The sequence below is a fragment of the Mesoplodon densirostris genome, chromosome 15 (assembly GCF_025265405.1).
Source record: "Mesoplodon densirostris isolate mMesDen1 chromosome 15, mMesDen1 primary haplotype, whole genome shotgun sequence".
Lineage (NCBI taxonomy): Eukaryota > Metazoa > Chordata > Mammalia > Artiodactyla > Ziphiidae > Mesoplodon > Mesoplodon densirostris.
This window is the reverse complement of record NC_082675.1, coordinates 74494667-74512457: the sequence shown is the minus strand read 5'-3', so window position 1 is coordinate 74512457 and position 17791 is coordinate 74494667. Positions and strand designations below refer to the sequence as shown.

Genomic DNA, 17791 nt, shown 5'->3' with positions numbered 1-17791 from the left:
TTTCCTCTTTCCCAGACAAGGAAACGGAGGGCGAGAGACCAGAGCTCAGCTCAGGATTTGAATCCAGGTCTTTGTGACTCCTCAGCTACCCCTCCTAGAAGAAGGCCTCTGTGGGCCAAGACAGGAAAAGGCCGCCGAGATTCTGTGGCAGGCATCAGGATTTCTTGGCCGGAAGGAACTTGTCACGGGACCATTCTAGTTCAGCCGCCAGCCTTTCTGGCCGATCTCGACTGCCCCTTTCGGGGACACAAACGCTGTGCTGATCAACAGGCCACCAGAGGAGGATACTGCACGCCCCCGCCCCTCCCCCTGGTGACTCTTGGTATTTGACAGCCTGTCCAGGAAACCTTCCCCTTATAACTGGGTTTGTTCATGTCCACTTTCAACCATACATTCAGGATGTGCTTGGAGGAAGTATTATGATTTAGTGGACTTTGTTTTAAGCCATGGGTACATTCCAGAAGAGGCATGTGTAAATCGGAGGCTTGAAGTCTACTGAAAAGCTAAACCATAATGAACACTTCTGTTGACCATGCAAACTGAGATGAATGGATTTTGCTGTTGAATTGTGAAATGAACCAAAACATACACTGCACACACATGACCTTGGTGAATGTCTAACAAAATTCACCATATAGAACAAAACCAGAATAATATTTGAGTATTTTTTTGGCTGCAAAGTAAATTTTCTGTTTGAGACTTTGGAACAAAGATTGTGGCTTTAACTCTAATCCCAATTATCCCCGATTTGAGGGCAGGGATCACAGATCACTTGGAGGCAGCTTCTCACAGTCAAGAGGAGGGTTCCAGAGTCAGGCTCTCTTGGTTTAAGTCCTGAGTCTACTTTTATCAGCTGTGTGACCTTAGGCCACTTGCTTAATCTCAGTGTGCCTCAGTTGCCTCTTCTGTGAACTGGGGACAGTAATAGTATTTGTTAGACTGCTCCAAGGATGGCATGGAATAGACCTTGAAGTGATGAGCACAATGCCTGACACATACCAAGTGCTCAGTACACATTAGCCATGACCATCATCATTGTCACCACCACGTTCTTCTGTTTAGAGCACAGTCCTGGAACTTGAGATTGGGTGGGCAGATGGATGGATGGTCTTTGCTAGGGGAGCACACTATTGAAGTCTTCAGCCCATGAGTCCTTATATACAACAAAGACCCCCTTTCTGTTGTCTCTTACTGTGTCTGGGTTTGGAACTTTCAGGTTTCCTTTGAGCCCAGGACACCTGGATTAGTAACACAACTGAGGAATTCTGAGCAGAAACGTTAACGAAAGCCCCCAGAATTCACATTTCCCGTTCGTTGCTCTACTAATGGCAGTCAAACCTCCCAGGTGTTTCCGTGCATTCAAATTGCATATTGAAGTGAGGATGTGAAGCAAACACATGCTACAAATAAGTTAACTTTAACAGCTGATCCCGATCTTGTCCTTCAGCCAGCCCGTTGGCTGAACTCACGAGGGCAGGGAAGCGTTCGTTTCTTTCTCTTGTTAGAAAAGTGCAACTTCAGAATGATGATGCATGCCCACGTTCATGTCCCCCACTGCAGAGCAGGAGACAGCTCCACTGTGTCCTTGGCCATCCTTCAAGCCAGTCACAAGGAGCAGGGCCTCTATTCTTGCTGCATCAAGAACAGTTACGGGAAAGTGACTACGGAATTTAGCCTCACCACGGAAGGTAAACCTCAGCTTTGCCGTTTCCAGTGAAAGCCACTAGCCCCTACCAGTTCAGAATGCTGATTTGTACTGAAGGCATTCTCTTCTCTGTCATCTTCCAGTTCTCAAACAACTTTCACATCACCCAGATGTTAAAGGTAAGCTAACCTGAGCTGGACGTCACAGGAAATGGGTGCATCCTAAAGCATGAAATATAGGCAATGGTAGAAGCAACATTCACATCGACTCTTTGAACCAAGTAGGAGAGAGCTCAGGAATGCCTGGGAAACGAATGACAATTCATAAGCTATTTCAGCCTGATTACAGGGCCTGTGATAAGTGCGTTAGGCTCCAGAGGTCCGGAAGTGAATTATTAAAGAGATCAGACTGTGCAGTTGTTGGGACCATGTTGGCGGGGTGGGGGGCACTTTTGGGGTTAGACTTTCTCTGTGAAGCACCAGACTTGCATCCAGCCCATCTGCATGGGGTTTTTCAGCCTCTGGCACTTACACAGCATGTTTTTTTTTTTTTGTTTGTTGTTTGTTTTAAGGGTTTCCTTTTCTCCACATTCTCACCAACACTTGTTATCTCTTATCTTTGTTTTTGAATTTTATTTTATTTATTTTTTTATACAGCAGGTTCTTATTAGTCATCAATTTTATACACATCAGTGTATGCATGTCAATCCCAATCTCCCAATTCATCACACACCCTCATCCCCTCCACCCGCCGCTTTCCCCGCTTGGTGTCCCTACGTTTGTTCTCTACATCACACAGCATGTTTTGTTTCTCCAATTGTTTTACTTTTCAGTTCGACTAGCTGAGCAGATTCCCAGAGTCAGGTGTCTAGGAGAATAAGTCCATTCAGTTGCATCCTAGTGGAAATGGGAGATGGAGTTTTGTGCTTTCCTTTGGCACTTGTGCACTCCTGGTGTAGCAACAAGCTACCTGCTGCTGTTTTTCAAAGAGAAAAATATTTTGCTAAATATTCTAAATAGAAAGGTGAAGTGGGATTTTCACACAACCAGATAGATGATGTCTATCTCAGAAAGATGAGTTTTCATTGACTTTTGAGGAGTGGAAGGTGGTTTTTTTAAAATCTAAACAATCTTATTTCATTGAAAGCCATCTTATTTTCTTCTCTCAGCCAATCAGAAGTCTGGTCATCTCTAGTTTAAAATGCAACATTCTGATCGAACTGATTGTCATCTGAAACACATGCAGAATCAATTCAAACAGCTGATAGAAAACTCAGTACTTTTTACAAGTAGATCCAAAATGATTCTACCTTTTTTCAGCTTCTCTTCAGAGGGAGTTCTTTTTACTTGTTTTGGTTTTTTCCCACTTACTTCTTACGACTACCACAGTCATTCTTCACAGAGGCGGTATCACCTCCAAGAGGACAAACCTGGGTCTCGGGGAGGCAAAAGAAAACTCATTTTTGTGTATGAAGCACAGGTAGCCATACCAGATACACAGTACATCTGTGGTATTAAAATTTTCTGCGGAGCAATTGGGGGGAAAAAGATTTAAAAGAATCCTTGCAGGGCTTCCCTGGTGGCGCAGTGGTTGAGAGTCCGCCTGCTGATGCAGGGGACACAGGTTCGTGCCCCAGTCCGGGAAGATCCCACATGCCACGGAGCGGCTGGGCCCGTGAGCCGTGGCCGCTGAGCCTGCGTGTCCGGAGCCTGTGCTCCACGGCGGGAGAGGCCACAGCAGTGAGAGGCCCGTGTACCGCAAAAAAAAAAAAAAAAAAGAATCCTTGCAGAAGTCAACAATGAAAAAAAAGATTGGGAAACATTGATCAGCAGATCAATGATCTAGCAGATGAGTCTTACAACTGGTACTTCCTCCCTCTTCTACATTTCATCTGTCTTTTCAACTTGCCCTGAATCGCCTTGCATGATTCTGTTCATATTTTCTGGATCTGCCTACAGTTCTTTTCCTGGTCTCCCTCGTTCGGTTCCCCTCTCATCCGAGCCACTGGGGCCTCACCTTGATCTTCTACATCCCCAGTGAACCATCTCCCCCTTTTTTTTTTTTTTTTTTTTTTCTTTTTGCGGTATGCAGGCCTCTCACTGTTGTGGCCTCTCCCGTTGCGGAGCACAGGCTCCGGATGCGCAGGCCCAGCGGCCATGGCTCACGGGCCCAGCCGCTCCGCGGCATATGGGATCCTCCCAGACCGGGGCACGAACCCGTATCCCCTGCATCGGCAGGCGGACTCTCAACCACTGCGCCACCAGGGAGGCCCCCATCTCCCCTTTGAGCTATGCCTCTGTTGGGAGTTAGTGCGGTTCCCCCTCCTAGATTCTGTAGGTCAACCTTGTCGTTGTCCTTGTGTGGGAATGCTCGTTAGCCAAGGAGCAGGATCGGGGGATGTTTCTGTCCAACAGAAGTTGTGTTATATCTTTAGTATACGAAGAGATTGAATTCAGCCAACTCATCTTCAGAGGAGACTTCCTCAGCGACAGCTACTTCGGGGGCCGTCTGCGCGGTCAGATTGCCACGGAGGAGTTTCACTTTGGAGAAGGGGTCCACCGGAAGGCCTTCCGCAGCAAAGTGATGCAGGGCCTCACACCGGTCTTCAAGCCTGGCCACACCTGTGTGCTCAAGGTGCACAACGCCGTTGCCTACGGGACCAGAAACAATGATGAGCTCATTCAGAGGAACTACAAACTCGCCACCCAGGTGGGTCCACCTGGCCTGAAAGTGCTGCTTGAGGTGTGAGACGGACCCATGATACCCTGAGATGAAAATCAGACTCAGAATCGATGGGGGTGTCTCCAAGAGGGTGTCTCTCTCCCTCTGGGGTATGTTTATGAGGGAGTCACTAGATTAAGACTAAATGCTGGAGATCACATCTCAGCCTCTGAGTGATTTCTTGGCCTCATGCCAGCCTGTTGGGACTAGTCTATGTCTGGGTCGCCTCACCAGTTCCTACCTGGGCTGGGATCACTTCTAGGAATGCTTCCTAGGAAGCCCCATCAGACCCCTGGGGGTTTGAATCTACCTGGACTCGGAATGACATGGGAAGTGGGGTGTCCAAGTTACATTGGATGCCAGGATTCCCAAGGATCCTCAAGGACAGCTAAAATCAATGGTAGTTTCTGGAGTGTTTCAGTTTGTTTTAGGGAAGAGGAAGGAGGGTGGGGTATATTCAGAAGGGTTAACGTTTGTCCTGTTTCCTGCCTTCCTGAGTTAGGTTCAATGTCCACCCATAAGCTATGAAGGGAGGTTGACCCAAGTCTCTACCTAAGTTCCCTCCTATGTTATTGAGTCGTAGGACCCTTGAGGCAAGAGGGGAGGGGAGGAAAACACGAGCTTCTCCCCGTGCATCACCACCTGTCCCCCACCCCCCCGTCCATGCATTTCACTCTATGCCAGCACTGGCCAAGCTTTCAGGAGAGCTGGGTCTAGCTCTTTCACAAACTAGGTGTGCTTTGAATTTTTTTTAACCTATAAAACGAATAAGCTAGACTCAGATGAGTCTCCTGGGTGCTCTCAAACACGGTCCCTCCACGGTCATCTCAGATGTGGCAATGCCGTGTGGGACTTGGTACTCGTGAAGACAACCCCTCTTCTCTGAGCATAGGATTTTGCCAATCGTACTCCTTTCTCCTCCAAGTCTATCCTTCTTTGTTCTTCTCTTTCACTGAATATTCCTTCCATTTCAAGTGCCATCTGGCCCAGTCATGGAAAATCCCCCAGACTCCAGACTCCCACTTAGGAAAAGCAAACTGGATTCTGCTTTCCACTGTAAAGGGCTTTTCTAAGCCAACAGTCTTGGCAAGGTGTTCATTACTTACAACTCAAGTTACACCTTTGAAGAAGAACCTCAGATGGGATAGCTCATGGGAAATCCAACAGTCCCCGTGCTCTATCTGACATCCTGCCCTGGGACCAGTCCCCTTAGCTCAGGGGTGAACTTCAGCCATGCGGGTTCTAGAAATTTCATAGTTCAGGGACACCAAGCCCTAGAGACCACTTGACCTTCACCTGGGTGGTTCCTTCAGATCTCAGAACTCCTCTGCAAGTGGCCAACTGTAGGCTACATTCACTGTTGCTTCTGTGCCCCCAATGAAGGGATGGGTTTGGAAATCCATTGGCTTAACCTATATTGGGAAATTTGAGCCTTACCGGGCAATGCTCTCTGAATTTCTTCTAATCGCTGGGCTTTCCCATGTACTTGGGTGATCTAGGAATGCTACGTTCAAAATACCGCCAGATACTATGCCAAGATCTATGCCGCTGAAGCACAGCCTCTGGAAGGCTTTGGAGAAGTGCCAGAGTAAGTATGATTCCCTCTTGTGTTCCCCCCCTCTAATTTGTTGGGGACTTGTGGGGTACTGAGGGATGAGAGGGTGAGAAGAAACAGTAGGACACACATTTCAACTGGTGTCTGTCTGTAAGCTCTAAGAGGGCACACACAGCTGCTATCCCATTCTTCACTGAGTCACCAGAGGCTTGCAGAAAAATACTTGCTAGATATTTCAGTAAATGTATGTATGTATGGAATAATTAGATAAATGCATATATCATGTTAAATAGAAAATGTATCTACTCTCATGGGTATTACATTGTCTAAACCGTAAACACATAGAACAGGAGTCCTGTGATGAAAACAAATATGGTGGTGTGTCAGGGAAGAATGAGCTGGGTGATCAGGCACATAGGAGCGTAGTACCTGATTCCTGGAACCCCACAGAGGTAAACTACACTGACCTTTATCCACTCATTGACTAAATATCATTTGGCACAAGCACATGTTGGCGTGTCTGGAGCTTGTATTTACTGATCTGCTTATCTGGTTGAGATCATACATGGGAAGAGAAAGGGCTGTGCCAGTGCACGTTCGAAACTTCAGACAGACCAGTCATTTACATATGAGTAGAAACTGGGAAAGGAGAGGAAAGGAGGAAGGAACCCTTGTCTGCATTATCTCTGTTAACTCACGAAATGGAAAAAAACCAACCCTGAGATGGTATGTCGGGCACACCACGTATAAAGTCTAATGCTTGCTGCTCTTCTCTGAGAAACGCTTAACATACTTAGTATACAAACAATTCTCAGCAACTTCAAGAAAAATGAGCATAATGCAAAGAAAACCACTTTCAATTGCTTTTCTGCTAAGTACGCTAAGACAGCAGTCTGGACGGGGTTGTCGTGAGAGCTCGCCCTGTTCTGGCTTCTCCAGCCCCCTCTTCCTGCTCCTCTTCAGTTCCTCTTGGAGGAGGAAGAATCCACCCGTCCTCAGACCACCAGGCGTGGAACCACAGCGCCCTCCCAGGGGCACACCCCAGCTTTGTGCAGCTTGAGTCATACCCAACTTGGGGGCTTTCTCTAAGGAAAAGGACACAATTATGAATGTCAAGATGTGTCCAGGGACTTGGAAAGGGTCTGTGCGGGTGAAGGACAAGGGCTTAATCAGCTTCCGGGCGAATCTGCCACCGCCCTGGCGACAGATGAGGGTGTTTTGGTGTCCAAACACATCTCCTTCCTTACTGTGGGAGGACTTCTGGACTCATGGGCGAGGACAGTACATGGAGGGGTAAGGGTCCAAAAAAGGGCATCTGTGCCTGACTCCATGTTTGCTGAACCAGAATCAGGATTCTATACTGGAAACACACAGCATTCTTTTTTTTTTTTAACTTTAAAAAGTTTTGAAACAACAAAAGTTGGTACAACACCTCTATATTCTGCACCTCATGGGCCAATTGTTAATAGTTAATTCAATATTCTTTCTATAGATTCTGTGTACCTATTCCTATAGAACCACAACAGCTATCAAAACCAACACATTTCACATTGCTATAGTATCACCTAATATCCAATCTATATTAAAATTTCCCCAATTATTCCAAAAACACCCTTTTTACTAGAGGAACTGTAACTTATTCATTCCAGGACACTTAAAAAATTATGTATAAAACTTAAAGTAAAAATAGACATCTTAAGTGCATAGCTCTTAATATTTACACATAGCTATGTCTAAGAGACCACTACCCCAAACAAGGGGGTCTCTTAATTATGCCGGGACAACAGGTATAATCAGGACTGATGGCTTCCTTGTGAAGCGATGCATATTACATCTTTTTGGCAAGAAGATTGTCAGTGAAATACTGTGTCACATCAGAAGACACATTTCTGTTTGAACCATTCCTGGCGATGATAGGTTTGAATATTGCTTAAGGTGAACGCAACCAAGTTTCCAGTTTTGTCTATAAGTTTCAAGTTTTGTCTTCCCCAGTGTAGAAACTTACTGGAGGCCCTTTCAGGTAAATTAATTCCATTCAGTGAATTCATATTTGTAAAATGTCTCATCTCCTTCCTCCTCTGCCCTCTTAGGGCCGGGGCTCTTTGCAGAGAGAGCCACTTCCACTGTGGTTTCCTGTCAGGCAGTTCACAGGCTTTTTTTTTTTTTTCCCTGCAACTGGCCAGGCTGTGCACCCCTGTAAGCAGGAAGCATGGAGAGTGTGGAGCAGCCCACAGTTCAGCTGTCAAGGGGCACCACGGAGTGGATTGTAGTCACTTCTCTATCGTTAACTATCATTATAGCGGAACCCTTTTTCCGGGTGGTGTAGCCTCGCCGCAGGCTTTTCGCTAATACTTGATTCTTATGAACATACTCAGGGCGCAGCATGTGGTCCCCCAGGTGTCGGGTGGAAAATTGCCGGCAGGAAGGGAGAAGAGTGCAGAGCCCCTCCTTGGTTTTTCAAGAACCCAAGCCTGTCCGGCGTGAAACTGTAATGAGCCCAGCCCTAGTGGGGGAGCAGGGAGACTTCGCCCGTGGACCACGCACCACCTGACCACACCGGCCTCCTGTGATTCCACTGAGTCGGTCTTCTCAGCCCGGCTACAGTTCTGCTCCAGGAAGCAAGCACAGCCTCTGGCTCAGAAGTTGACACGATTGTATTAACTCCCTCAAGGAGAGCTGTAGGTCCCTCAAGGGCGGGTGCCCCCTCCTCAGGAGGAGCAGCCACTTTAGGAGAATCGGTCCCATCAAAAGACATCTTTTTATCAGCACTTTCCAGAGGTAGCCGCCCCTTGTCTATCTTTTATCTTCGGGATGCTGATAGGATCCTGGCCTCTTCTGCTGTGGCAGGAATGCTTTTGGAGGAGGGTGAGCAGCTCACAGGGCTGCTTCTGTCCGTCTCACTTCTGGCCTTTGGTTCTCCGTGGTAACTGCTGGCGCCAAGCCTGCAAAACGTCTTGGTAAATCAGGCTGATGGCGGGGGCGGCAGGTTAGAAGGTAATGGAGGTATGGGTGTCTTCTTCTGAGGTCTTAGGCTGTCACAACACTGTGGCATCTTTTGTGGACAGGAAGCGTTGTCATTTTTCACAGATCATCTCTTTGGGTCCCCTTTGCCGAGTCTGCCTGTGTATTTGGTTCACCAGAAGCCCCTCTTCCTCTGTGGCTTCTGCTGTCATCGATTTGGATTTGCAGCTTGCATGTTCTTCCTGTGACTCTGGAGTTGCACTCCTGCTCATTTGCTCTGTCCGTTTTACCAACCTTGACTTGCTTTCTGAGCACGAGGATTCGCCTCACTTCTGAAACGGCCCCTGGCCCAAGATCCACGTGGCTTCCTCAAAGGCCTCTGTGCTTGAAACCATGTTAGCAAAGGTGTAAGTGAGCAGGGTTTGAGAGGAGAGGGCACGGGGCGTGGGGGGGCATGTCGTGTGTCTCTGCAGGGGTGGGGACGATTCGGACGCCCACCCGTCAGCCTCTAGATGATCCACTGAGCAGGGAGGACGAGCAGGGCCCACGGAGACGTGGCCACTTGGCAGATGGCCGTGAGGGGAGGGGCAGAACAAAGTGGGGTGGGGGGGGCCTCAGCACGATCCCTGCAAGGAGGCAGCCCGGGAGGGGAAAGGGCTCCCAAGCGGTGAGCCAAGGGAGGGCGGCCAGCTGGTTACCAGCCATGCCTCAGGCTCCTCTGCAGATCCAGGGTGCGGGGCTGGGTGGTTGGCTGGCCTGGGGTGGGGATGTGTTTATTTCCAGACAGCGAAGCTGGCCCTACGCTTCCCTTTTCTGGGCGGGTGGGTCTATAAGAGAAAATCCTCCGCATTCCGGCAACTTCCGGTTTTGAATTTGTGAATGACAGTAGAGTCAGCGTTCTTCGTGCAAAGGATCCCCCTGGGCAGGGACCATGCCTAGTTAACACCCTGAATCACGGCCAGCTCCATCTCTGGTTTTTAGGGCTACGGAACGAATAAGAACCCAGGTCAACCCTGAACACCCTTTTGCCCTGTGGCAGGGTCAGTGGCCAGCTGTCTTCAGGGCGTCCTCAGGAGGCAACCTGGATGCCCCAAATCCTGCAGAAATGACCAAGTTGTCAGAGGGAGGCTGGGAACACCCCAGGCTGAGTTCAGGGGTGCTGGGAAGGGCCCACTGCCCCAGGTGGGCCCACCAGCCCCCTGGCTAATACTTGACATTTCTTTAATAAAAGAAGACACAAACGCTTTCATCCTAGAAGTAGAAATAGTGCTTAAAATGACTCCTGCCATGATAAGTAATCAGAGAACGTTGTTGTTTGAAGGGTCGGCCACTTGGTGTCTCAAAGGACATTGTCCCGGTCCAGATCTGCTCCTGAGAGAGGTCCTGTTTCCTCTTCTGAAATGGGGCGGGATAGGAGGCATCCTTCTTACATTTTCTCAAGGAAATACTCGTTAATGGCAGAGGAGGATAAATATGTTCCCTACGAAAGCTCTGGGGGCTTAATCTGAAGTAATCTGCCTGCAGAGTCGTTTCTTTGAAATGTTACCTTTTGTGTCTTTAAAATTCACTTGAATTTTGTATCTTTCCTCCCTCTTGGTCTGTTTAATATAAAAATGTTTTCCCAACAGTCTTTGACTCAAGTTGACACCTGTGTGTAGCCTCCAGCTGAACTCCCAGGAGAAGGCAGGATGTGGGTGGAGCAGCACAGGCCCGGATGCTCTCCATCCTCTGGGAGAAGCCTCTCTGCTCTGTTCTCACCCCTGGGGAAGCAGGCGGCGCCCTGTGGTGTGAGTGCAGACCCGGCCGGGGTGCCCATCTCAAGCCTCCCTTCAAAGTAAGAGGCCTTCACCCTCATCTCACTGGAAAAGGGGACCCACGTCCCCCCAGAGAGAGAAAGGATGGTAGTGTCTGTGATGGTGTTTCTGAGGGAGAAAGGAGGCCACCGCCCCTGCTGCCCTCGTGACGTTTCCTAAGCTTGGATTTGATGACTAAGTGTTGCAGAATTGTTCTATATCTTTACCTGTAGACATTCTGACACAAAACCTGGGCCACTTCTGAGGCCTTTTCATTATAGGGCTCTTTGTGTGGTTTTACTAAGAGAACTGACACCAGCCATTCCCCTCCCCAACCCAGGTGACCATCACTGGATGCGGGTGACTGTCACACCATTAATCTATATATATATATATATATATATATTTTTTTTTTTTGGCACTTAGACCCTTCCAGAAGCCTACTTTCTGAGCCTTTAAATATATCGACTGTTGTTAGGGGCCTGCATTAGGGACTTATACCTATTTGTTTACCCAGTTGACAAATAATCTGTATTAAAAATATTTTTTACTTTAATGAACATCAAAAAATCAGCATCTTACCTCTTCCTTGGGGTGGCTATCATGATTTCTACTTTAAGTCCTTGAAAATGACATCTGTGTGATCAACACTTAACTAGGTGACCTCTTCTCTGACTGTCTACAAGTTTGTCAGATCAGATCCTATATCAGTTTAATGGTTGTGACTGGGAGGGCTGCTACTGGCCTCTAGTGAGAAGTGGCCAGAGATGTTGCTAAACATCCTATAATGCACAGGACAGCCCCACAATGAGGAATTATCTGGCCGCAAAGTTCAATAATGCTGAGACCGAGAAACTTTGTCCTGTATAAACATTCATTCATTTTTGCCAAACGCTGTGCATGTACCATGCGCCAGGCTTTGTTCCATGCTAGGTGACGGGCACTTAAAGAATACAAAGAAGGGCCTCCCTGGTGGCGCAAGTGGTTAAGAGTCCGCCTGCCGATGCAGGGGATACGGGTTCGTGCCCCGGTCTGGGAGGATCCCATATGCCGCGGAGCGGCTGGGCCCGTGAGCCATGGCCGCTGGGCCTGCGCATCCGGAGCCTGTGCTCCGCAACGGGAGAGGCCACAACAGTGAGAGGCCCACATACCGCAAAAAAAAAAGAAAAAAAAAAAAAAAAAAAAAAAAAAAAAGAATACAAAGAAAATGCAATAGATTCTTGCCCCTCACAGCCAGTGGGAGTGCAAGGCATGTAGGACAAAACCCAGTGTGCTGGCATGAAGTGCAAGGAGTTATGGGGACATGGAGGAGGTAGGGAGTCTGGAAAAGCTCCCAGGAGGAGGAGGGTGTTGAAGAATGAGTAGGAGTTTGCCAGATGGAGAGCAAGGGTGGAGAAGTGCCAGCAAAGGGAACAGCATGTTCAAAGAAAGAAATGAAGAGCTGTGAAAGAAGGTTTTCAAGGAGATGGAAAATGCTCAGTAAATCTAGAGTACTGGCAGGGTAGAAAAAAAGGGGGCAGAGAAAGAGGCCAGAGGCAGATTGGGGACCAGAATGCAAAGAACTTTCAATGCTCAGCTAATGAGCATTGGGGTGAGAGGGAGACAGGGGCTAACCAGAAGCTTTCAGCAGGGGAGCCTTGAGCAACGGAGCAGACACGTTGTTGTTGTTGTTTTTAATAGAGTTTAATCTTTGGAATAGTTTTAGGTTCACAGCAAAATTGAATGGAGGGGACAGATTTCCCATATCCGCTCAGGCTCCACGCATACACAGCCTCCCCCTTACCAACACCCCCCAACAGACGGGAACATCTGTTATAATGGAATCCACATTGACACATCATCGTCGCCCAAAGTCCACAGTGTACATTAGGGTTGTACATTCTGTGGGTTTGGACAAATGTCTAATGATACTATAACGTATGGTAACTATAATGTATCATACAGAGTAGTTTCATTGCCCTAAAAGTCCTCTGTGCGGATGTGGCTCTTAGAGCTATCTGTCCGTCAGCAATGGATGTCCAAGGGCAAGGCCCAGAGGCTGGACATGGTGAGACCAGTCTGAAAGTTGTTTCTGTCGCCCAAGAAAGAGGCAGTGACAGTGGAACTAAGCCACGGCCATGGGGAGTTTGAGAGGAAAGAATGGGCTTGCGAGACATTCGGTAGGTAGGTGTGTTTAACCAGACTTCATGGAAGGAGTAAAAAGGGAGAGAAGGTTGACTATGAACTTGGGAGACTGGGTAGACAGTGCCGCCCCTTGAAGACAGTAAAGGCAGGGAGAAGACTCATGTAGGTGTAAGACGAGGTGAATAATTTTGCGTAGGCCGAGTCTGAGGTTTGTGGTCTCTGTGGCCCATCAGACTGCAGCAATTCAATCGTCTAAGCCTGGAGCGGAAAGAGAAGCGAAGCAATGTGCTGGTTTGCTGGGCACCTGCATACAGATGATCACAGCAACCGTGCAAGTGGTGGGCTTACCTGCGTAGAGTGCGTAGAACAAGGGGAGGGAAGGACCAAGGGTGGAAGCTCAAGAAACACGAACATGCAGGGGTCGGAGTTCGTGCCGAGCAGGGGCCAGCAAATGCTCAGGGGCAACATCAGTGGAACAAGAGCCAGGAGGGGACACTGTCCCCAGAGTCCAGGCAAGAGGGTGACTCTGGAGGGAAAAAGGGATCAACACTGTCAGAAGCTTATTAGTTATCTATTTAATGACCTACCGTATTAGACAGGGAACTCTAGTCAATACTCTATTATGGCCTATATGGGAAAAGAATCTAAAGAGAGTGGATATATGTATATGTATAACTGATTCACTTTGCTGTACAACAGAAACTAACGCAGCATTGTAAGCCAACTATACGCCAATAAAAATTAAACAAACACTGTCAGATGCTGCAGAAGGATCCTGGGGAATAATTAGAGGCCATCAGAATGGATGACCACAGCAGGCGGGGACTTTGTAAGATGAGGGGTAATGGGTCAAAGAGGGAATTGGAACTGAGGCCATGGATACAAATGGAGGTGCCCCTTTCAAGAAGTGAAGGAAACAAGGAAAATCAGAATGAAATCTAAGGGCAAAGTCCCCCCAGAGGAAGGGCGGTGCTGGTTGTTTTTAAGACGGGGAGACAAGAACATGTTTGTGACCTTGAGGCAGAGAGAAGAAACAAAAGAATTCACCAACAGAAGACAAAACTTGAGACCAGGGGTGGGCAAACCCTTTCTGCAAAGGGCCAGATAGTAACTATTTTAGGCTGTAGAGGTCCATAGGCAAAATCAACGCTATTATGTAGATGCTTATGTAACAATAAAGAAAACCAATATCTACAAATCTTTATTGATGAATTATACAGGTTTACTAATAGAAGAATGGAATTCTGTCTTTTTAAGTAGCATTTTGCTAACTTTTTGAAGTAATTTTGCTTATATTTGGGGTTCAGAGTTAGTGTTCCCTAAAAGCCAGTCAATTGCAAATGTTCATCTGTAAAACCCATTCTTGTGGGCTGTATGAAAACAGGCATCCAACTGGATCTGGTCCCTGGGTAACAGGGTGCTGACCCTGCTGTACACGTATTTTCCTGCGGTGAGCAGTGGGTGAGGTGGGTTCACGTATACCCTTTCTCGAGCTCTCATGCGGTTTATTCCTCGCCTGGTGACAAAAGGGAATGGGCAGGTGTGACGCCAGATCTGTTCAGTGCTGGACTGACTGCATCTGGGAAGGGGGAGGGGAGGCAGAGTGTCACTGGTTGGAGCTCAGAAGCGTCGGGGAAGCTTCAGGCCAGGCCAGGTAGGGTGCAGAGAGGACCAGGAGGTGGGACCGGACTGGCTCGTGTGGTGTGGATGGAGGGAGACTGAGCTGTGGGTACCAAACACAGGGATGGAGTTGTTGGATGGCCTCTCCCTCTTGCCTCCCACTCTGCCAGCTTATTCCTCCTTAGTCTTCACAACTCAGGCCACCCATACACACCTGGCTGCTGACTGTCTTTATTAGCTGGCAGTTGGGGCTTAGGTGTCCCTCCTCTGGGCACCTCGCCAACGACTGCCCTTGGAAAGCAGGGACTGTGTCTCTCGTCTCCCCTCCCCTGAATCTTTGAGATCCTGGCACAAGCCATTCAGCAGAGTTTTGCTGAAGGGAAAGAATGCGAAGGTAGAGTTGCCAATCAACTCTACAGATGTTGGGGTGGAGGCAAATGACTAGTTCAGTTTTTGCCATGTTAAATTTTTATTTTATTTTATTTTATTTTTGACTGCGTTGGGCCTTCGTTGCTGCGCACAGGTTTTCTCTAGTTGCAGCGAGCGGGGGCTACTCTTTGTTGTGGTGCGCAGGCTTCTCATTGCAGTGGCTTCTCTTGTTGTGGAGCACGGGCTCTAGTCGCGGGGGCTTCAGTAGTTGTGGCACGTGGGCTCAGTAGTTGCGGCATGTGGGCTCAGTAGTTGTGGCATGTGGGCTTAGTAGTTGCGGCTTGCGGGCTTAGTTGCTCCACGGCATGTGGGATCTTCCCGGACCAGGTCTTGAACCCGTGTCCCCTGCATTGGCAGGCGGATCCTTAACCACTGCGCCATGGCAGGGAAGTCCTGCCATGTTAAATTTGAGACGCCTTTTAGACATCAAGTGTAGATGGAGAGTAGGCAGCTGGAGATGTGAGTTGGGAGTTAAGGGGAGAGGTCTGGGCTGGAGAGATAAATGTGGAAACTGCCGACATATGAACTGTATTTAAAACAAGGAGGGTCAGTAGGGAACGTGTGCAGAGTGAGAAGAGCTATTCCAGGGCGTGCCAGGGTGTAAAGGTTGGGGAGAAATGAGGAACCAGGAAAGGAGACAGGAAGTAGCCAGTGAGACAGAAAGAAAACCAAGAGGAAGTGAGTTTCTGGAAGCCATGGGAAAGTGTCTTAAAAAGAAGTGAGTGATCCAGTGTCCAGTGCCATTGAGGGCGTGTAAGATGAGGGCTGAGACGGGACAATTAGCCTCAGCAACATGGTGCTTGTGGTGCCCTTGGCCGAGGCATCTTTAAGCAGGAAAGTCACTTTGAGTCGATTCAAGACTGAATGGGAGGGAAGGGATTGGAGACAGTGAGTCTACAACTGATTTGGGTTTTGATGTAAGCGGTGAGTTAGTAGTGGGGGTGGGCTGTGAGGTCCACAGGCTGAGAAGAGTTAGTACTCTCTGTTGCTGGTGGGAACGAGTCTGTAGGGGGAAAGCCTGGTGGGAGAGAGAGTGGGGAGCCATCACTGGAACAATATCCTCGAGCATCGGGGAGGGGTTGGGATCCAGGGCACCAGTGGAGAGATGGTTCAGGTAGCAGCAAGGAGGGCTCCTCCATAGCAGATGGGGGGCAGGCAGAGGACACGGGCACTGACCTTGGGAGGCAGGAACACGTGGTGGGTGTAGCTGTGAGGATTTCTTATTGTGTCAGTTTTCACAGTCCAACAGGAAGCAAGGTCCTCGGCTGAGAGTGAGGCTGGGGAGGAGGCGTGGGTGGTCTGAGGAGAGAGAAGCAGGTTTGGGATAATCGTCTAGGCTGGCGGGACGGTGAATGGGTCAGTGCAGGACCTGATCACCTCTCCACTCCCAGCTGCCGTGGTTCTCCCGTGGCCTCCTCCCTGTGTCCCGCGTCTGCCCTTGCACGCTCCATACCACGCAGGGTGGCAGAGTGATCCCTGTCACACGCAAGTTTCATCATGTCCCTCCTGCATCCAGAACCCTCCAGTGGCTTCTCTTCCTGCTCAGTACCAAGGGCAAAGTTTCTCAAGCGGCCCAGACTCCCCAAGGTCCAGCTCCCCGTCTCCTCCCATCCTCGCGCAAACCACCACGCTCCCCTTGCTCGATGCTCTACAGCCACCTGGGCCCCTTGCTGCTGTTTGAACACGCCCCGCATGCTCCTGCCCAGGGCTCCTTCCCTTTGCTGTTCCTTCTACTTGGCATGTGCCTTCTATAGACGTCCTCATGGCTCTCTGCGTGCCCACCTCCTACAGGTCTCTGCTCCAATGTCCTTTACGATCAAGGCCTTCTCTGACCTCCCTGAATAACATCGCAACCCCTCCTCCACACCCTGTGCTACCTCTCCCCTCTCCACTGCTTTAGTGTTTTTCATATCGCACAGAGCACTAGACGCTTGTTTATTGTCTGTCTCCTTCATTTAAATGTAAGATCCTTGAGAGCAGAGCCTCTTTTCTTTACTGCTGTTTTCTGGAACAGTGTCTGGAAGAGGGTCTGACACACAGAAGCCACTGAATGAATATCTGTTGACTGAAAGGAAGGATGGATGGAAGGGTGGATAGATGCTGGAGGGATGGATATATTAGTCACCTGACCGATGGGTCATTGAGGTATGCCTATAATGAAGACACTCATTGCTACATGAGCAATTAAACTCCATCCCAAGGAGGAGTTTCTCACCAACTCTAGGAACAAATAAAAGGAACACATCCTTTTATCCACTGAACAATCATTGGGGGAATTTTTAGTCTGCAGCTGATGGAACCCAAGGATTTATCCTGCAGCTCCCTACTCCTCCAGGTCAGGATAGAATATCCCCGCCATCTTTATTCCCATCTAAGAACACAATGCGTGCCCATGTTCTCTTCCCTTCCAGGATCATTCCTATTTTTCTTATCCATCGACCTGAGAACAATATCCCGTACGCAACAGTGGAGGAAGAGCTGATTGGAGAATTTGTGAAGTATTCCATCAGGGATGGGAAGGAGATAAACTTCTTGAGAAGAGAATCGGAGGCTGGTCAGAAATGTTGCACCTTCCAGCACTGGGTCTACCAGAAAACAAGTGGCTGCCTCCTGGTCACAGACATGCAGGGTGAGGAGAGTGGCTTGGCCTGGGCTCCAGGGATGCTGTGGGCCTGGGATGTTCCTGGGGGCAGAGTGGGGCAGGCGGAGGGAGAGGTCTGCTGGGTATAGACTGTAAGCACCTTCACCAGCAGAAAGTGTCTCACCAGAAACAAAGCAACAAAGGAGCCCGAAGTGACCAACTCAATGGAGTAACAAAGTACATTTTAATAATTCATTCCAGTAACACCTTCCCATTACAACAGGTAACCAAAAACTGGCGCTCTATATCCTTAATAGGCACAAATTCAGACGTACACATGAAAATCCAGATGTACCAAAAGA

At 48.7% G+C, this 17791-nt stretch overlaps 1 protein-coding gene and 1 pseudogene across 1 annotated transcript in view; one reads left to right on the top strand and one right to left on the bottom strand.

Moving 5' to 3' along the window:
• ALPK2 (alpha kinase 2) overlaps positions 1-17791 on the top strand; it is an 85695-nt gene that overhangs the window by 48513 nt on the left and 19391 nt on the right. Inside the window, exons 4-8 of the mRNA XM_060119527.1 lie at positions 1561-1688; positions 1789-1824; positions 4080-4354; positions 5866-5954; positions 17260-17477. Of these exons, the coding sequence (XP_059975510.1) occupies positions 1561-1688; positions 1789-1824; positions 4080-4354; positions 5866-5954; positions 17260-17477 (746 nt within the window). The remainder of the gene's footprint in view (positions 1-1560; positions 1689-1788; positions 1825-4079; positions 4355-5865; positions 5955-17259; positions 17478-17791) is intronic.
• On the bottom strand, positions 8157-8973 carry LOC132503210 (developmental pluripotency-associated protein 4-like; annotated as a pseudogene).